Genomic DNA, 20,120 nt, shown 5'->3' on the forward strand with positions numbered 1-20,120 from the left:
AGGTGTGCACACACACACACACACACAGGGCCATGAGATTGTAGGTGAGGGCAGGAGCTCAGGCCCAGTCATGCTCATGTTCTCTGAAACACCTCAGCTGTTCTTAACGCACCTCTGTTGACATCCTCTGATTTCACGAATTTAGGAAAATTTACTTGATTGGATGAAATTTCTATTTCAAACACCTGATTATCAGCAAAAAGGTGTCAGGTGTCTTGCTGGTGGACTTGGCCATCAGTACTTTAGTGTGAAGTTGCTAAAGAAGTAGATAACACCATCCAGTAAGGAAAGGGTCAGTTTCCAGTTGACAGCTGTTTTCAGAGTGCTGCATAATGACCTGAATGTGTGAGCAGTGCATCCTATTTGAACAAAATATTTTTGATTAGTAGATCAGGTTTGGTCCTGGGCCCAAGCATCCTACCATGCAGGCTTTGCTGAGGTGTGTGTGTGTGTGCACGCATCTCCGAGGTCTGAGATTTACTTACAGGTGAGCGAGACGCGTTTGTCTTATACAGGCCTTTAGTGGCCAAACACTCTGTACAGAAACACAGCTTTCAGCCTTTACAGTAACTTTTCTACAACACACACACACACGCAGCAGTAGGTGTGAGAAGAGACTGAGACAATCTGTAGACTTTTCCATAAACAGATAACCACTCAGGCCTTCAGCAATGGAACACGTCCTCGTGTGTCTCGCCATGCTTAAGGACAATTTGGTAGCTGTGGTCAAATACAGGGTTAGAATGTGGGTTTGTACACAGAACAGGGTACGAGATCTGAATCGAGTCACTGACAGGAAGCAGAGCACCAGGCCTTCTGTTATTCCCACCCTCGCATTTCACGTCGCCCCGAACACAGCGCATGTACACGTGCGGAGCTCAGCAGTGCGCTTCACATCATTGCTAGTTAACATTTTGAAGCACAAACAGTGAATCTGACCATGTTTGAGACTTCCAGGAGACTGATTAGATTTAGTTAGAGAGAACATTAACCTGTATTACAGTTCAGTTACATTAAACAGTACCAAGATTTTCTTCAACAAGTAGGGCAATATGGAAAAAAAATATATATATTTATTATTGTTTTTGCTAAATGTATGAGTAACAGAATCATTTGTTCATGTCAGTGTTCACGTCATATAATTGTGCAGGAAATGGTATCAAACTTTATAATCGAGATCAGTCATTTCTATCTGCAGGCTTTCTACGATTGGTTAGAATTTGCAGAATCTCCCTGCTAAACAATGGAAATATCAACATAGATGAAAAATATCACCCGCCTCTAATCAACAATGTTGGTAAGGATTTTTCCCCTTGATTAATAGATGCCGTTTCATGCACCAGGGGCCTCATTTATATACCGAGAGTTTCACCTTAAATCGATTGTGAATATTTTTTTCTGTTGTAATTTGTGCCGAAAGCTTCATCGATATCGATGACTGAATCGTGTTGTGGGACATCGCCGAGGTGCATTTTTTTTATTGCCATTGTAATTGGTTCTGCACTGTTATATCAATTGAAATGCACTAATAAGGAGCAAAATACCTCATTTTCTACCGAATCAGATGCCAGAGTTAGTGTAAAGCACCCTGAAAAGCTGAATCATGCTGATTAAAGAAAGAGGATGTGACCATTAGAAACATTTACAGGGCTCCAAAACAATATGAAGCTGGTATGGAGAAAAGCTGAGGCTTTCTTTCTTTAGAATGACAGCAAACTCTGCTTTTATCATTTCAGACTAAACGGGCAGTAACGCAACATACTCAATGTTTAGCTGCACTGACGTTTTGTTCATGCATCTTAAACCACCGTCATGTCTGTGTGATGTTACTAATGAACTGGATATGGTCTGAGGCAGGATAGAATTTTAGGAGAGACAAAATTCCATTATTTGTATCAGAAGAAGGCTTTAGAAAGTCAAGACATCAAATGACTTGGCTGATCAACCACAACTCTCAATTTAATTGGTCAGCAAATTAATAGTTTAAGGCACAGGTCCATCCTTACCCTGGTCCTGGAGAACCCCTCTGTCCTACTTTAAATACACCTGACGTCACCAATCAATCTAATAGCCCTGCTGAGTTGAAGTGGGTGATTTAGAGAAGGGTTAAAACTTCAATAAAGGAGCAGGATCAGGAAAGCTATGATTTAAGGCTATGCTTTTTAATACACACTGGGGTGAGTTTGTAAACAAAAATCCTGTGCCTGCTTTGCCAAAACCTCCCCATTCCTCCATGGGAGGAAGCTGGGGTTATTTAGCATGTATGTATGCTGTCTACCACAAATGGGTCAAAATCGGATCTCGCGAGAACCTCTGTGCATCGTTCTCGAGATCAGTGTGACGGATTGGTCGAAAGAAGCGAAATTTCGCCATGCATGTTCAGCGCTAACGGTCACTGAGTCAGTGATCCATTCTATTTGTACTACCTTTCTATATCTATTTACACTTAATCTTTACAGTTGCATAAAGGCTGGATATTAAAAAAAAAAAAAAGGTCAATGTTCCTTTGCATTAAAATGGGTTAATTGTTTATGTATATATATATGACCAAAATGTGTAAGTTAGCCCAACATGGTGTGTAAAAGTAGACGGACATTATCTGTAACACGAGCCTTAGACGAAGGACAAAAACTTCTGATTAAAGAAATACGCGCAGCGAGACCTGTTGCATTGTGGTACTTCACAGCAGAATGTATTTTAGTGTTCTGACCAGAATACAAACAGTTAATAATCTGTAGGATTTAATGAAGCGGCAAACCCAGAGCAATTATGAAACAGGAAGAACACACTGCATGTCTATTGCTATATACACACACACACACACACACACACACCACTGTTCCTCAACCCTAAAGCAGGGTTCCCAAATACTGCACTGCCTAGTTATTCCAAACACAGTTTAAATACACAAAAACAAAAAAAACTCATAAACTGCACGAGCTGCTTGTACAGTATGATGTGCTAAAGTAACAGGGATGTGCATTTTTTTTTTTACAGCTCACAGGAGAACAGCTGAGGAACAAGTCCTACATTTATTTTAACAAGGCTCTATACAAAAAAGGCTTGTTTACAATATTCAGTCCAACCATTTTAAAAACATCAAATATCTCAAACTTAAAAAAAAGCAAAGAAATTAAGTTATAAAATGTATGGGGTTTTTTCCCTGTTGGAAAAGAAGACTGGGTTGCTAGAACCTTCCTTTGAAGGGTTTGAATCCTCCACTGCTGCCAGTCATTGGGACGTTTGTGATCTGGACGATTCGGTTCATGCCACTGGAGGAGTGGCTGCAAACACAAAAACATGTATTTAACATCTTTGTAGCTACATATACACACACACACACTCCTAACACCCATGTTTTTTCCTACAGATAATTGTTTTCTAGCTACCTGTGCTCAACTGCTCTAATTTGTAGAGAATTTATCATTTGCTAAATAAATAGTATGAATAAGGCAGCTCCATGAGATGCACTCAGTACCTGGAATGTGGAGCCATCATGGCAGGTCGACTTTCTCCCATGCACCGGTTATCAGGAAAACCTCCACTCTGGGAGCTGCTGCTATGCCACTCCTTTCTGGGTCCCTGATCCCGGCTGTGTCTCTCCACCACCACCTGCCTTCCACTGCTAAAATGCTGCTCAAAAACAAACAGAAGAAGCAATGTCAATAAGGTTAATTATTAATTAATAAAATCTACGATCACTACAAACAGTGGTTTTTATATATACAATAAATAAAGGAAATAAATGCTGCATAGCTATTTGCAAGCAAAATCAAAGTGAAAAGTGTCATGACTTACCTGATCACCCATGACTGAAGGTCTACCTCCGTCTCTGCTACTGAAGCTGCCCCTGCCACGGTTAGCTGAGGAGGCACCTCTCATGTTAGGGCCTGGTCCGTCTCGGCCCGAGTGCTCTGGACGCATCCGCACTGCTCCCCTGGTACAATGCACATCACTTCATTTAATACAAAACTGGCCAACCATTAAAACCACAGCACAAAGACTGCTACATAAAGCAACACTGCAGGTGACTTCATCACCTCGCCTGTTTAAACCACTACAGGAGCAGTTTTCCCAGATCTAGGAACTATTAAAACCCATAGCAACCAAACAATTAATTATCCAATAGTGCCTAAGGGATAATCTTTCCTATACATTTTACGGCACAAGTGTACATCCAGTTCCTACTGGTCCATGTTTTTACCTGACATCAGACGGTTTTGTGTTCATGCCACCATCATTTTTCCAGCCAGTGTGGCCGGTGTCTCTAGTCGAGCGAGAGTGGCTCATGGCTGGAGGAGGAGCTCTGCCTCCTGTTGGCCGTTCAGGCATTGACACAGGACGGCGTTCATCTCTGTCACGAATATCCCTCCTGTCTGTGTCACGAAGATCGGAGCGGCCTGATGGGGGAGGGGGCTCGGCCCGGCGCACACCCTCAAAGCTTTTAGGGTAACGCTCAAACCCAGAACCTTCACGCCTTGGGTCAGGACGATTCTTCTTAGCCTCAGGTTCACTGTCAAATCGATTCCGCCTAAAAAAAAAACCACCCAAAAACGTGACCCTTTACAAAGCTTCCACTTGCTTAAAAAAAAAAAATTCATCCTTTAGGTAATCCCTATACCCAATTATAAAAATAGTAGTAGTTTTTATATTTATCATACCTGTCAAAGTTAGAGGGCTGGACTGGAGCACTATCTGGGAAACGTGTTCTGTCTCTGGAGCTGAAGTCACTGAAGCGACCCTGCTGTCGGTTGCTGTAGTCTGAAGCTTGGCTTATACGACCCTCTGACTCTGGCTGAATCTTCTTATTGCCATTCCAGTAAGAGTCATCCCTCCTGAAAAAGGCAGACAAATCAGTAAACATGCCTCAAATTACATGAAGTACATTATACTTGGATTTCGAAAGCAAAAACTGACCACCTTTTTCCCCTTGTATAACTCACACATCCAAAAAGTCAGTGAGCTTTTAAACCTTTTACCACAACCACCACTGATACACAGATCTACAGGTATATAAATATCTTTTGTATCTAGCATGTATCTTTTATATGCTATATGTTTTTATAACCTGTAAACTGCATACTGTCTGTATGTTTCTTAAAGCATATTATATTTCAGTTTATGAACCTTTTACTTCTGTAAAAACTGGTCTGCTCTTTCATACTAGTGTAGTGATGCGATGCCTCGGCAGCAGTGGGTTGTACCTGTGGTCTACGTCACGGCCTCTCTTCAGGTTGTTGCGTTTCTCCTGCTCATAGCGTAGCTGTTCTTGTTGCCTCCTCAGCTCTTCCCGCTCCCGAGCCATGCGCTCAGCTTCCTTTCTTCGCTCCTGCCAATCACATACCACCAAATTAAATCAGAAGGCTGTCAAACATGCAAAGAAGAATCACATGCAGCGGCAGGGTAGCGGACCTGTTCGATGCGGATCCTCTCTCTCTCCAAGCGCTCTCGCTCCATGCGTTCACGCTCGAGTTTCTGCCTCTCCATCTCCAGCCTCTGGCGCTCACGCATCAGGTTCTCCCTCTCCTCACGCTCACGCATTACTCGCAGCCGTTCGCGTTCTCTGCGCTCCCGTTCTGCCATCTCGCGTCGCCTGTGGGTGAAGAGGCAATCTTACGTATTTAAACACCTATGCTTTTTATGTATGGCTGAGACTGTACATCAAAACTCGGAGAAAGACGTGTGTACAGGGCTCACCTGCGCAGTTCCATGGCCCTGCGGACTCTTTCCATTCTAACCATGCGCTCACGCATCCTTTGTTCCTTCATTTTCTCGAAAGGAAGGATGTCCTTATTGCCACCTTTGTTGGGAAAAGGCCTCCCTTTCTTCATGGCTTCTATCTGTGGGAACATTAATCAACATTACAACATCACATAAAAAAACTAGGAGGAAATGCAACACCTCAGTCAAATAGAATAAACTCTGTTACAATTTAATTTAACTTTATTATACAAGAACACAATATCCAATGCCACCCCTTGAGCAAGAAAGGTTTAGATTTCATGCAACATCCATCTTCTGTAAGAGCTTTATTCTTGTCAGGGGTGGCTGGCAAAGCTGGGGCACATCCCATCTTCATTTCATTTTTGTTTATTTTATTCCATAACAACTAAAATTTCCCGTAATGCCCCACAGTTCACAGCATAGTTTCATGGGCATTTCCACTTTTAACTTCACTATAGTTTAGTTACTAATAGTGAATGATTTAATCTTCTGCAGTTTTATATTAATGTAAAAGACAAAAGCAGAACAAAAGCATATAGAACACAAACCTGTTCAGGAGGAATGAGCCATCGAGGACGTCTGTTCATCATATTGGGGGCAGCAGGCTAAAATACAAAATTAATATTTTGATGAGTCATGATTTTATTAAAATCTCAAATAATAAAAGTATAAAAGCCAGGTTTACATAAAATACAGAACAATCAGAATAGTTATGCATTATGCATCATCAGCACCTTGTCAAAACGTCCTCCCCTCCTGAACGGTGGTCGAGGTTTGTTGAAGCCTTGCTGGCTTTTAGACTGGTCAAGCACAAGCATCTTTCCTGGACTCTTCCCTGTGGAAAATAAGCATAAAAATTTGTTTAACTCATTGCCTCATAAATGCAAACCGAACAAGGTAGAAGGAAAAACATGCAAACTATCGGTGTACTTACGCCCGTGTTTCTTCTCGTCCTTCTTGGGGTCAGAAGCAGAGCTAGAGGATGGAGCGTCAGACTTGGTGCTCTTGGACTCCTGTTTCTTGGAAGATTCTTTGCCGTCCTTCTCAGTTGGCTTCTTTTCTTCCTTTTTAGAGGAGGCCTGAGCCCTGAGATGTTTCAAAAGCAGATAAGACAGACCATCCCTATGCAAGAACATATGTAGAGGTTCAAGGAACATTTACAAGTTCTCACTTGCTAGCGGCCTTCAGTCCAGCAGAAATGCGCTTCTCCCCTGATGCTTTATTGGATCCTGTTTTATCCTCTCCTTCTTTTTTAGAGTCCTTCTTGAAAGGGTCACTTTTAACCTAGGGGACAAACACCATGAGGTTCCACAAGAAAGCAAAACATGCACTGTTTGTTATTTTTGTGTACGTTGGACATGAGATGTTTCAGAATGTTTTATTCCACAGCAATAGGGATACAAATCAAAAACAATTTTCATATTAAATAAAAATTTTGCTAAAATACTTTCTACACTTTCATATGTACATACGAAAATGTTTCTCATCCACACTGAAACAGAAGAGATGAAATGAAATGGTCTTTTTGCGCACACACACTAACTGAACCGGGAAGTCGTTTCTGCCAAGCAATTCAACGTGGTGTAAATGACCACAAGTACATTCCAGTTGCACACAGGAATGCTGTATTAACATTGTACATAGCTATGTCCAGGTTTAAAAAGGACACCGGATAAACTGAAACCTTTAAAGACGAGACAGAAAACAAGCAACAGTCTAGTGTCAATGTAGCACAAGATTTATTGCGGTTCAGTCCTTACTCTGTCCACAGATATCTGCTGACCGTGGAGCTCGGTGCAGTCCAGATGGGATATGCATCGTGCCACTTCAGCACTGGAGGACATTGTCACCAAGCCATAGCATTTAGCCCCTGGGCTGCGGGCATTGGTGACCACTTTGGCACTGAAAACCTTGATTAAAACAAGTAAAGAAAAATGCAAGTAAATTTGAGAATTCTTTTGACTCATACTTCGTCACAATGAAGAACATTATATAATTAGCAGGTAAACCATAATGGAAAAAAAATTTCAGCCCTGAGATTAAACACTAAACTCAAAGCACATCATGTCCCCGTTCCCAACAAAGTGAGCCCTTACCTTGCCATATTTGCCAAAAAGGTTCTTTAAATCAGCTGCTTTGGTGTTGGACGACAGGCCGCTCACCCACAGATTCCGAGTAGAGCTAGTGCTGCTGTTGTTTCCTGCTGAACAGAAACCACATGCAAACAAGTGACTCACAACAGCAAAAAAGCACATCTTCCTTTGTGTTACTGTTTATTTAGGCAGCATCTACACTAATCTGGATAAACGGCGTTTTCGTCTATAAACGCTCCGCGTCCACATTATCGTTTTCGATCCTTTTTCCAAAACGTCACTGAAACGTCTGAAAACGCTGATGTCCCTGATGTACTGTGCACGAGTAAAGCGTAAGATGCTTCGACCTGCATCATTTCTGCCTGGCGTTTATTTCATTTCCGGCTCTTTGACCTGTCGCAGCAATACATCGAGGAATTGGTCACGTGACAAAAAATGCGCCATCGCTTTCGAAAGCCTCCGTTTCCACAGTCCACACTGCAAATCTATCCACTTTGGAGAGCGTTATCAAAAATATACGCTTTCGTTGACTAAAAACGCCATCTCAGTGTGGACAGAAGGTGCGCATTAGTGTGGCCTTAGCTACAATGACTGACTAACAAAAAAGCCAGTATTACGTATTATGCCATAAAACGATGCCCCTATTGGAATTAAACAGACATGGGACAGCGCATTACAACTTATTATTTGGGGCTTACCCTTTCACACATCTTAAATAAACGGCTGTCACAGGTACACATCATTTCCACAAACTTCACTTTTAATACAATATGCATGTTTAAAGATGTTTCAAAAAAGGCCATATTGTTATAGATAGATGCTCTTCAGCCTCAATGATTAACCTGCTGTTTAAAAACTGTAGTTACACTCATCATTACAGCAGTGATGACAGTTTTCACACTTCACCATGATTATTTTAATAAACATACAAGGTAAGCTATAATCACGGCATTTGTAGGATCATCTCTAAAATTTTTGGAAAATTAATTTAAAACTACAGATCCCTTTCAAATTCCAATGGAAAAGGGGCAGAGCTGAATAACAAAAGATGTTTTGGGGCAGGGATTGGGGCAAATTTGAGTTATTTTAAACATTACAAACTGCACCCCAGATTTCTGCAAGATTCTAAAAATGAAGTGTAAGAAAGGCATTTTTACCTTTTTCATCTTTTGCGGTCTTCCCATCTCGGTCTTTTGAGGCACTAAAATGTAAGTATTGTGAGAGCAACAAAGAGATAAGTGAGCAAATCATACAAGAACATGATCTTTTTTTTGGGCAGTGAGGTACACGTTCATATAAACATCCATCTGTCAAAATGTTGGTTTGGTGCATTACAAAAAAAAAGAAAGGAAAAAAAGGAGAAAAAAAAGAGAAACAATCCCCCATAGGTAAGGCTTGCACTTGCGTAACACTCCAATAAGGCTTCTTTCATTGCTTTTCCACAGAAGCAAGGTGGGTCAAGTTTTCTGCCAATTTATTCTCTTGATCAATGAAATCTTCTGGAGTGTGCTCAACTTCACAGCGAATCACTTCATTGGACTGATAAACCCCTCTGTCATCTCTGGGACTATTGCTCTTTTTAACCCATAAGTATGGACTGGAAAAGGCAATAAAAGTGCTGGATATGCGAGAAACAGCGGTGTTCTCATCTCCTCGCTTTATGCCACCCATTACCCAACTTCAAAAAATGGCCAAACAAATCAAAGGAAACCAATGGCAGGGATTAGGTACAATGAGCAACTCGTTATGGGGAAAAAATCTTGCAGCTACTCACAATGCTGAGTTTTTAGAGATCTGGAACCTGGTAGAAGTATCTTAAAGAACTGACATAGAAAGACAAACCTCTTTGCTTGACCTGCTGCCCCAGCAGAAGAGGGGCCTTTCTTCCCAGAATCCTTTTCTTTGTCTCCCGTTTCAGCTTTCTTCAAGGCCTCCCTGCCGTCCTTCTTGGTGGTATCAGTCTTCGGGCTGTCGTCTCTCTTACAATCTTTGTGGCTGTCCTTTACTTCGGCCATCGAGTCTGCCTCCTGCCTCGTCTCGGCAGAGGCTTCCGGCTCCTCGCAGCCCTTGTCTGCCTCAGAATCTGGAAGTTTCACATGTTTACCTGTTTCCAGGAGGTCGTCGCCATCCACATCCAGCGTGATGGCATCTTCTGCCTGGATGGTGACGGATATGTTATCATCTTCGACCTCTTTGGCAGGTTCGGAAGCGGCTTCGCTCTCCAAGGCCTCCATCGCTGGGACTTCAGGTTCGACTTCTGCCTCAGCCTCAAGATCAGGCTCCAGCTCTGCCTCAATCTCAGGCTCTGCCTCGGCCTCAATCTCAGACTCTGCCTCCAGGTCTGGCTGTGCCTCAGGCTCGACGAGGCCATCCCCGTCGGAGAAGGATTTAGTATTTTCACGAGTAGCATCATCAGTATCAGTTATATCTGAGGGATTTAACAAGGATAAAACATGGCACAAACACATTGTTTAGCATTCACACCTCTGAGAGCTACGTCACCTAGAAAGTAGAATAGAGAGCAAGTTTAATGTTAGTGGTCATCGGGGGTGAGGAAACCACATGTTTAACACAAAACATACATTCCTTAGAAAAATGGTGGGATTCAACAATCTTCTAAGTCATCTTTCTTATAGTGTTGCGAATACAATCCAACAGTATTCTTCCTTGGTTCAATCTTTAAAGGATCCTTTTCCCCCAATTAGATGAAATGCCTGGCATGTACTTCTCTGGGGGATAGATGAATGTGCTAACAAGTCCACTTTTCCATCAGCCTCAGGGAAGCCATGAGGCTTTTCAAGGCCATGTTCAGCATCATCTGTGGAAGGGTGCCCTGGAGAGTCCAGAACTCGTCATCGGGTAAAGGAGGGAAAACAGAGCACCTCAAACTTTCTGATGCACAGGAGAGAGACAGTCTGTCCGTGCCACAGCACTGTGTCCACAACGCTATTAAAAATCTGCACCTTCTGTGCCTTTCCATTCTTGAGTGTGTTCCTGGCAAAAGCAGATCAGAATGACGGTCATTTCTGCCTTGCAGCCATGATGCACTACTGTCAAAAAGACAGTCGAGACAATAGCATGCCAATCTTCTGTACTTTTATCCAGGGCATGTATCGTGACTCTGCTTCCCATCAGTCAGATTTAATGTCCATAGCTGAGAATTACTGTTGATGCAGTGTTGCTTGACCTGTAGTGAAGAATGATGTTGATGCGTCCTTGCGTTTTTGAGAAGTATCCTCTGTGATGCAGAAGCTGCAGGACGATGGCACTTTTCATGAAATGAGTCCTATTTATAATTCGTTTGATATAATGCATTTGAAGAGAACCTGTAAGTATAAGACCTCTCATTTGATGCAGCAGTTGTGCTGGACATTATGTGAAAATGTTTTTTGTTGTGGCGGTTTTGTGGTCTGTCCATAGTGAGAGACGAGGAACAGTGAGGTTGTGTGGAGGTTCAAAAGCAGAAAGCAAAATGCAGAAGGAGAGTCCCACCTTCAGAGAGGCAAAGAACCTGTGGAGCCTAAAAATGTTATCAATCCACACTAACTTGAGACCAAACATACCTTTCTCAGATTCCTCCTCTTCAGGCTCCTAAAAAAGAAGAGAGTAATTGAGGAACAGAGATCATTTTATCCTTAAGGTGTTGATTTAAGATTTGCTACATGTAGGTTTTTTTTATGACCATACAAAGGGCTACATAAAGTCAAAGTGATCCTTCATGAACTCAAGATGTCTGACGAAAAAGCATGGCAAATATTTCTTCCATAAAGACACTTGCCTTGGAAAATGACTCCTCTTCCATTGTGAGGTCAACATCCGAGTCGTTCCTCCTTCCTGAACAGAAACAGCAAGCGGCACAGTCAAAAGGTTTTGAGAGGCACTCGGCACAATACACTGCTCGAGCATTAAACTAGGTTACATACAGTTTGGTTTTCCTGTTCAGACAGTAATTTTTAATGCATGGATATTTTTTTTTTTTTTTTTTTTTTTTACTAATCATCTTCAAAGGTTTATGATTAAATCCTATTTACCTTTGGATTTTGTATTCTTCCGGGTACTTGTGTCAGCTGACACAGGGATCTCAATGTTCTCTGGATCACCGCCTTCATCTTCTAATGCCTATCGTTAGGAAATAATAAAATATTACATCTCAATCATACATAAATAACAGCATGCACGGTCAGTGGTTGGGTTAGAAACGAATTTCTGAACAATCACCTTCAATAGTAATGAAGTTTCCCTTTACAAAAAATCACTCAAGATATAATACAACATCTTTATATTGGTCATTACAAGATGTAGGTTTTCAGTTTGGTTTTATTCTCACACAGTAATATATGTTTTATTATGGGAATTTAACTTTCATGTGATTAAAGCAACAAAAAAAACATTCTGTAAGGATGAACTCCAAAATGGCACCATTTATCAACACTGTGCACATTTATCCAGGAGCTCTATACTTTCTTTCTAAACCTTCCTGTCTATTGCACAAACTGACCCAATTTACGTTTCTGCCCATTTTCTATGCATGACATCACATCCTTAAAAGATAAACACTGCCCCTTAAAGTTCACCAGGGACTACTTTACACACACACATTTATATACTATACTGCCAAAAGTTTTGGGACACCTGTCCAAATCATTGACTTCAGGGGTTCCAGTGGAAGGAACTCTTAATGCTCCGGCATACCAAGACATTTCATGCTCCCAATATTTGTATGCATGTATGTATGTATGTATGTATGTATGCATGCATGCATGTATATATATATATATATATATATATATATATATATATATATATATATATATATATATATATATATATATATATATATGCGACTCCTCAGGGTTGAATATAATTAAGAAGTTAAATATTCATAGTTAAATATTTGTCTGAATGGAAGCACAGACTCCATGCTGATGTGGCTGAGTGGTAATGTCTTTTTTTTTTTAAGTCTTACAGGCTCTTGGACCTTGGTCTGTCCTAAAACCATCAACCAATCTAGTCACTTTAAACCCTCTTTAGAGCCACTTGGAGTATCTCCCAATTTTCTGCCTTGGTCTCAGAGGTGTTTTTATACTCCCTAAAACCAGGTCTCAGGACAATTTCAAACCCAGCGAGGCTTTTCCTGTGGTCTGTAAACAACTGCAGACAGAGAACAATATAAAAATGAGAGACTGGTGCACAAATAACCTCACAAACCACATCTGCTACAAAACAGATGCTGATAAACATCACCGATCTGGGTCGAGGCCTTGCGGTGTGTGTAGATTTAGAAACGCAGATTCACGATATATATTAAAAAAAAATACAAATGAGTTTATTTGTGCATTGCTCTTTGCAGAACACCTCTGTGCGTGTAAATCATAACGCGGGTGAAATTTTTCGAAAATGCTAAACATTAGTCAGGGAGCTTAGCACATAAATATAGGCCAGGCACGCGCAGCTAGTTGAATCACGAGCTAGCATACTCAAAGCTACGCCATTAACTAGCTGGATGCCGAAGAATAAATTATGCAAAAATATATATAAATATATTTTGATCGCCTCTGATTATTCGCCTACATATATAAATGTATTTAGAATTCGTGCATTTAAGCTAAAAAAAAAAAAAAAGCTAGTTACAACAAGCGCGTTTTTATGCTTTAGCTTTAACTCCTGGAGAGCAAACTATCTCACTCCTCGGTTTATGCAGAGCTAGCATGCTAGCATTAGCTTCAGACTGGCCTTTTTTTTACGTTTCAGCGAATTTACCTGTTTCAGCCTCGCAATGAGAACATTTTTCACTCCGGTAACGTCCAGGTTCCTCCGCTTGAGTTCAGTTTTTAAATCAACAACGCGCAAATCCGTTATCTTCTTGGTCTCTGCTGAAATGGCACCGGACGCCATTTTAGTTCTCCACTTCTGTACGGCGAAGCGACGCCAGAGTTGACGCTACGTTTCAGCGCGGTGACGTTACGACGTAAATACGTTTTTTTTACGCCACCAACAGAACCGCCACCAACAGAACCGCCACCACCACCACCATAATAATAAATAACAACAACAACAATAATAATAATAATTCTTATTATTGCTAACTACTGCATTTGTTATTTTTTATTATATATTTATCATATTATAATAAATAGTAATATTATTATTATATTATATTTATATAATTTATTTTATATTTATTTATTATTAATAATAACAATAATAATAATAATAATTCTTATTGTTAACTACTGCATTTATTTTTTATTATATATTTATCATATTATAATAAATAGTAATATTAATATTATATTTATATTATTTATTTTATATTTATTTATTATTAATAATAACAATAATAATTCTTATTGTTAACTACTGCATTTATTATTTTTTATTATATATTTATCATATTATAATAAATAGTAATATTAATATTATATTTATATTATTTATTTTATATTTATTTATTATTAATAATAACAATAATAATTCTTATTAACTACTGCATTTATTATTTTTTATTATATATTTATCATATTATAATAAATAGTAATATTAATATTATATTTATATTATTTATTTTATATTTATTTATTATACTGTATATATTGTTAATAATAATTATTATGAGAAGATTAAGAATTTCTCTGAATTAAAACAAATATTTATTTACTTAAAGTGCAATAGCACTTTTATATATATACTCATCGTCCACTTTAATAGGATCACCTGTACACTATACACTGCGGTTATCTAATCAGCTGATGTGACAGCAGGGCAATCCAAAACCACAGAAAGGACACTCTATAGAGACTGTTGTGTGTGAAAATCCCAGAACAACAGTTTCTGAAATACTCAAACTGACCCACCTGGTAGCAACATCCACACCACAGCTATAGTCAGAGTACACCTTGTCCCCATTATATCTTATATATATATATAAGATACAGTTGTGTTCAGTTTCATGATTGTTTGGGCATTTTGCCTTCAGTAAGTGAAATGCATGCTCACTTGAATTCAGGTCAGGTGACAGACCTTGTCATTTCAAATTCTTTGAACAAATAATATAGCCCTATACACTTCAGAATTCCTTCTGCTGCTTTTGTCAGCAGTCACATAATACAAGAAACCAGTTCCATTGGCATCCATAAGCAGTTCCTTCCCTTCTCCAAACTCTTCTAGGGCTCGACATGCATCTTTTGTCTCATCTATCCATAGGATGTTGTTTCAGAGCCCTTATGGATTTTTTTTTTAAAACTGTTCTGGCAAACCCTAATCTAGCCTTTTTGGATTTTTAGGATAACCAGGAACTAGTTTACATCTTGCCTTTTCTTAATTATTAATATGGTCACATATACCTACTGCCTGCTTTCATTCATCCACCACAGGTTCTTTTCTGTGGTCCTTCAGGTCTTTTGGTGTCCCTGAGCTCTCAGGTGCATAGTTTCTGTTTAAGAATGCCCTACATAATTAATTTGACCCCACCAATTGTTTTTTACCAAACGGTTTGTTTGGATTTTTCATCCTATTGATGGCAGCGGCCTTTATGGTGTACGGGATGCTACATGCACATACCATTTTATTATAAAGGAAACACAACACACATTAGAAAGAGTTACCTAACTTTATTAATATTATTATTTTAAAACTAACGTAAATCCCAAGGTGCATCGACCCTGGGATCATTAAGTCTATGAATGCATGGATACCTGCCATTAAGTACTGTATTCCCACACTCCATTCAAAATTACAGTTTCTTTCCTCCTAAAACTCAGCAAACAGAGGAAATCCATGGCCTCAGCACACTTCTTTTTCAATGCACTCCTGTTTTTTTTTTTTTGTCTCTCATGTGCAAGTATATGCAAGTTAGCTAGTTAAGAATAATATTAGTGTTAGGCTTTCACAGCAGCAAAAAGAAAACAGAGATAAATCATAAAACAACAGTTTGCTGCACAGCTCTAGAGAGAGAAATAAGAATGCGTTCATAAGAGTGTGTTAATCTGAGAGTTTGTGTTAATCTGAACAGAGTAATCAGCCTGTAAGAGTCACTTTGTTTCAAGATGTGAAGAGACGAGAGACAATGGGAATAAAAAAAAAAAATATATATATATATATATCCAGGAAAGCATGAAGAAATCAATACTCAGTTCTATAATTCCTCCAGGCTGTGTGGTGAGTGTGTTTGTGCCAGAGATCCCCACTGAACCAAGCAGTGACAGTTCATCAAGCGAGCATGTGGCCTAACACAGCTCTGATTGTAATGATATTAAAAATGGATACAACAGATAACGGGCGACATTCAGGTTTCCCCCCCCCCTCGATGGCGAGGTTGAGGTGCACAGTGGGATCCATCGGGACACAAATGTACGCTGATCCCCGGAGGTGAGAAGAGTGATGATGAACGCTGTGGGAAGGTGAACACTGATAACAAGAGCCCATCTCAAACATGATCTCACTTCCTAATTAAGGAATGTGTGTTGATTCACTTAAAAAAACAAAAAACAAAAAAAAACAAAAAAAAAAATCATTTGCAGACCACACTTTCTAAAACATGAACCTAATCAATATACTGATCGATAAAATGAGTCCTGCAATGTTTTATAATGGAGGTTGATTTTCTATTCCAGTAAAGCAAGGCATTAGGTATATAAAAATGCTTCTTTACCAGAGCAGCTCTTCTTGCCTGCAAGTCTGTAAAGCCTGACAGGCCTGTTATCATTTATATGTGCAAAGAAATGCATTGCAAGGATCCATGCAAATAAAATAAAAATAAAAACAAAAACAAAAAAACTATGACACTTGTGAAACAATTAAAAGCTACATAAAAGCTTTATAAATACAATAAAATTTGAAACCCTTAATGAAAATGTCATTTCTAGCATTATTGGTACTATGATAGCTGGCAGTCAATTTTTTTCTATTTTTTTTTGTTTTGTTTTGTTGTTTTTCGGTATTGGCTCTGCACAGGTAATTTCATGCCATCTTTGGTTGAATGTGTTACTGGAGAAAAAAAGAAAGAAAATAAAACAAAACAGAAAACAGTACAACGACAAAAAAAAAAAAAAAGTCACTAGAAAAACAGCATCAACTTTCAGAGGATAACTGCGCCTCTATGTCCACTCTACAGATGGGGCACTTTTTGTTAGTGAGGAGCCACTGATCCACGCACAGCTGATGGAAGAGGTGCATACAGGGGAGGCGCCTGCAAAGACAGACAGACAACAAGATCGTGATTTTAAGGTCTGACAGACACCAAGTACGACTACAACAGACATAAACGAGAGCGAGATCCATGCAAAAAGCAAGCAAGAGACGTGACAGACAGGGAGACAGCTACAGTTACAGAAAAAGATAACTTGACAGACAGTAAGCAGAGAAAGTGACGGGAGAGAAAGCACACAGAGAGAGAGACGAGGAGGAAGAAGAATCAGCAACAGCAAGCTGAAATGGGGACAGACAGAAAGATGAATAACGAGAGAATGCAGAGAGAGACAGACAGATAAAGGAACAGAAAGAGAAAGAGCAACAAATAGAAAGTGATAGAGCAGAAAGTGAATCAAGAGAGAAAGACAGATAGTATCAGAAAGAGTGACAGCAACAGAGAGAAAGACGGAAATAAAGAAAGCAACAGACGGAATAGTGAGACAAATAGTCAGAAAGAAAGGAACGGCTACAGAGATGAAGAGATACAGCAACAGACGATCTTATAGCATCCTTCTAAAAATTGTGGGTCTGACCAACAAATCGGTGCAAGCAGACGTGCACAAAGACTTTACCTGACGTCCTCTCCTTCCTCCAGTATAGACAGACAGATGGTGCATTTCTCCTCTGTGTCTTCCTCTGCGCCCTCCTCCTCATCCTGCTTACCATGCAGCTTTCTCTGTGTGCAAGACAGGAGGATACATTACACATGGTCAAAACATCACACACAAGACTGGATCGAACAAGCACATGAACACAGGCATCATAGGGGAGCGTTCTACGAATTTCTATCGGAAACGGCAACATCTATTCCGGGAACACCTTTATGAGAATTAACTGAAGTCTTTAGCATGCAACACACCTAAAACCTACTGGATCATGAAAACATGATGCTCTGCTGAGTTATAAAAAAACAAGCAGATATTTGGCAAACAAGGAGATCACAAAAATTAGTACAGGTTAGGTCGAGGTGGAACATATCTTTATTGACCAGTTTGCCTTCCATAAGCAACATCTGCAAGGGGTTCAGTGAGACTTTCTGCACAAAGCTTCTATTGTATTTTCGATACTATGAGATTTTGTTTTTGAGTTGCTCCTAGCTAAGACCTGTGCAGAAAAGTGTTTTAGTCAAAATGTTTTTATAGTAGGTGTATTATTCCAGCGGATATTATTAGTTATAGGAAGCATTAGCTCTCTAGATTTCATAGCTGTGCTATCCAATTATTTTGTCCTCGGCAAACATCACAACAAAACAAAATATGTTGTCTCAAATCAAGTACAATCATTACAAGATAAAAATGCCTAGTACATGAATGTGTCTAACAGTATCGCCATACCATATGCTTTTTCCATCGCAGACCCGATGTGTGTTGGCTCACCTTCTTGTATTTGTGCGGATAAGTGCACCTCTCTATAGTTCCCTGAGAGGCTCCTCGGTTCACAGTCCCCAGCCGCTCCTCTAAATGCAGCAGATCCTACAAAACAAACCCAAATAAGTAATTAGGTCCAAAGCCACAGGCTTATCAATCATTTAAGTGAAGAACTTTTTTTTAATTATAGATTTAACTGTGTGCACTGCTCTAATATTCAGAACGTTGCCGGTAGCATAAGGGGTCTCTGAAGAACACCTATTAGAAGAACGGTTCAACAAAAATATCATTTACACATTCTTCCCCCTCACTTCAAATACAGTCTCACAACTAAAGTTTGATTCGTTAGTGCTAGGAGGTAGCAGTGTCGGTGGGTTTGTCTCATCAAAGATCTTTTCCAGAAATATACGAGTTAAACACAATCAGAATGCTTAGAAACTGGAATCAGTTTTATTGGTGTAATGTGGCAGGTGGTGGAATTTAAAAATGCTGAAGGTGTAAATGTACAAAAAAGCTAGAAATTTTAGATGACAAAACAGTTTCACATTAACGTTACATCTGTAAATATAGACTACTTTGCAATTTCACAGGTGCTATTTAGAAATGCTTATAAATGTTATTTGAAACGTGTATGAAGACGTTTCGTTTAACTGAAGTGTTCCATCTAAATTCCTGCACTTACCTCGTAGGTTCGGCCAAATGTCATTCTAGATGAGATGTAGCGAATGTGAGGATAGGTTACCTCAGACATGCCAGGGTGCTGAGAGCGAGAAAAAAAAAAAAAAATTAAATACCTATCTACACATAGACATAAACAAAACCAAAGAACGACGTGTATCAGGGTCTCTGGAGAACACAACTAGACAGATGTACACTGTTTCTAATTGTTTATTTTCAAAAAACCACCAACTATAGTTATGTACCTTGAAATAATCTTCAAAAATGGCTGTTCAGTGTCCATAATAAATGACAATACACTAAGCTTAATAATAAAATAACAGATGTGTGTCGGAGGGGTTGGGGTAGTTGTGGGCTAGGGCTTGTCATGATTAATAAAGGAGATATCTGCACCTGCCCAACCCTTCATTAGTTATGTTAATGCTTGTTAATGTTTATAACGATAGGTGGAAGTGAGGGCGGAAGGAGAACTTACCATCAGTGGGATGGGGAAGTGGTGCAGTCTAGGTGGGGGATGGTAGTGGGGCAGATGAGGATGCAAATGCCCTGAAGGATATGGAGCTACAGTCACACCAGCCTCGATGCCCAGCTCCCTGAAAAAAAAAACAAACAAAAAAAAAAACACAGACATACAGCAACATCAGTATGGACGACATAAAAACCTATTTAAGACACAATGATGTAGGAAGATGCCGATATTCATTTTTGTTCCCCAAAAATTAACATATTTATATACAAAGGACAATCACTGTGTTATCGTGAAACATAAGAAGTTTAGCAAAACTGCTAATGAACTGTATAGTTACGTGAAGTGGCAGAAAGATACATAAACTGTCCACTTTATTATTACACCTGCTCATTTATCCAGTTATCAAATCAGCCAAAGATGTGGCTACAAGACAAATCATGCTTATACAGGCCAAGAGCTTTAGTTAAATGTCCAAACATCAGAAAGAAGAAAATGATCTCCGACTTTAACCCTGTAAGACCTTGATGATGAGAGAGATCAGAAAAGAAGTACCAGACTGGTTTGAGCTGACAGGAAGTATACAGTAACTTAAATAATCAA

The 20,120-nt window shown here is 39.5% G+C and overlaps 2 protein-coding genes across 7 annotated transcripts in view; both read right to left on the reverse strand.

The window, feature by feature from the left end:
- Positions 1 to 1,503: 1,503 nt before the first annotated feature.
- Positions 1,504 to 13,747, reverse strand: sltm (SAFB-like, transcription modulator). Of its 2 annotated transcripts, none has more exons than XM_058382263.1 (20): positions 13,578 to 13,747; positions 11,849 to 11,936; positions 11,596 to 11,651; positions 11,381 to 11,408; positions 9,660 to 10,245; positions 8,975 to 9,018; positions 7,821 to 7,924; positions 7,485 to 7,634; positions 6,896 to 7,008; positions 6,659 to 6,810; positions 6,459 to 6,559; positions 6,273 to 6,329; positions 5,698 to 5,840; positions 5,413 to 5,593; positions 5,205 to 5,329; positions 4,662 to 4,835; positions 4,205 to 4,531; positions 3,799 to 3,937; positions 3,479 to 3,633; positions 1,504 to 3,284 (listed from the first exon to the last, which is right to left on the reverse strand). In XM_058382263.1, exons 1-20 carry the CDS (start codon positions 13,710 to 13,712, stop codon positions 3,188 to 3,190), a joined length of 2,955 nt encoding a protein of 984 aa, XP_058238246.1. In that variant the 5' UTR covers positions 13,713 to 13,747; the 3' UTR covers positions 1,504 to 3,187. The 2 variants fall into 2 exon arrangements, with proteins under 2 accessions (XP_058238246.1, XP_058238245.1); XM_058382262.1 differs by having other exon boundaries at positions 7,821 to 7,927.
- Positions 13,748 to 15,412: 1,665 nt separating this feature from the next.
- The window catches only part of rnf111 (ring finger protein 111), a 36,766-nt gene continuing 32,058 nt past the window's right edge, over positions 15,413 to 20,120 (reverse strand). For 3 of the 5 annotated variants that reach the window (XM_058381781.1, XM_058381780.1, XM_058381779.1), the window contains exons 10-14: positions 19,527 to 19,644; positions 19,056 to 19,133; positions 18,341 to 18,478; positions 17,579 to 17,682; positions 15,413 to 17,004 (exon numbers count right to left, since the gene is read on the reverse strand). In XM_058381781.1, the coding sequence (XP_058237764.1) occupies positions 16,887 to 17,004; positions 17,579 to 17,682; positions 18,341 to 18,478; positions 19,056 to 19,133; positions 19,527 to 19,644 (556 nt within the window). In that variant the 3' untranslated portion in view covers positions 15,413 to 16,886. The remainder of the gene's footprint in view (positions 17,005 to 17,578; positions 17,683 to 18,340; positions 18,479 to 19,055; positions 19,134 to 19,526; positions 19,645 to 20,120) is intronic. The other 2 variants (XM_058381783.1, XM_058381784.1) reach the window with 1 other exon arrangement.

The sequence above is a fragment of the Hemibagrus wyckioides genome, linkage group LG27, assembly GCF_019097595.1.
Source record: "Hemibagrus wyckioides isolate EC202008001 linkage group LG27, SWU_Hwy_1.0, whole genome shotgun sequence".
NCBI classification, from domain to species: domain Eukaryota; kingdom Metazoa; phylum Chordata; class Actinopteri; order Siluriformes; family Bagridae; genus Hemibagrus; species Hemibagrus wyckioides.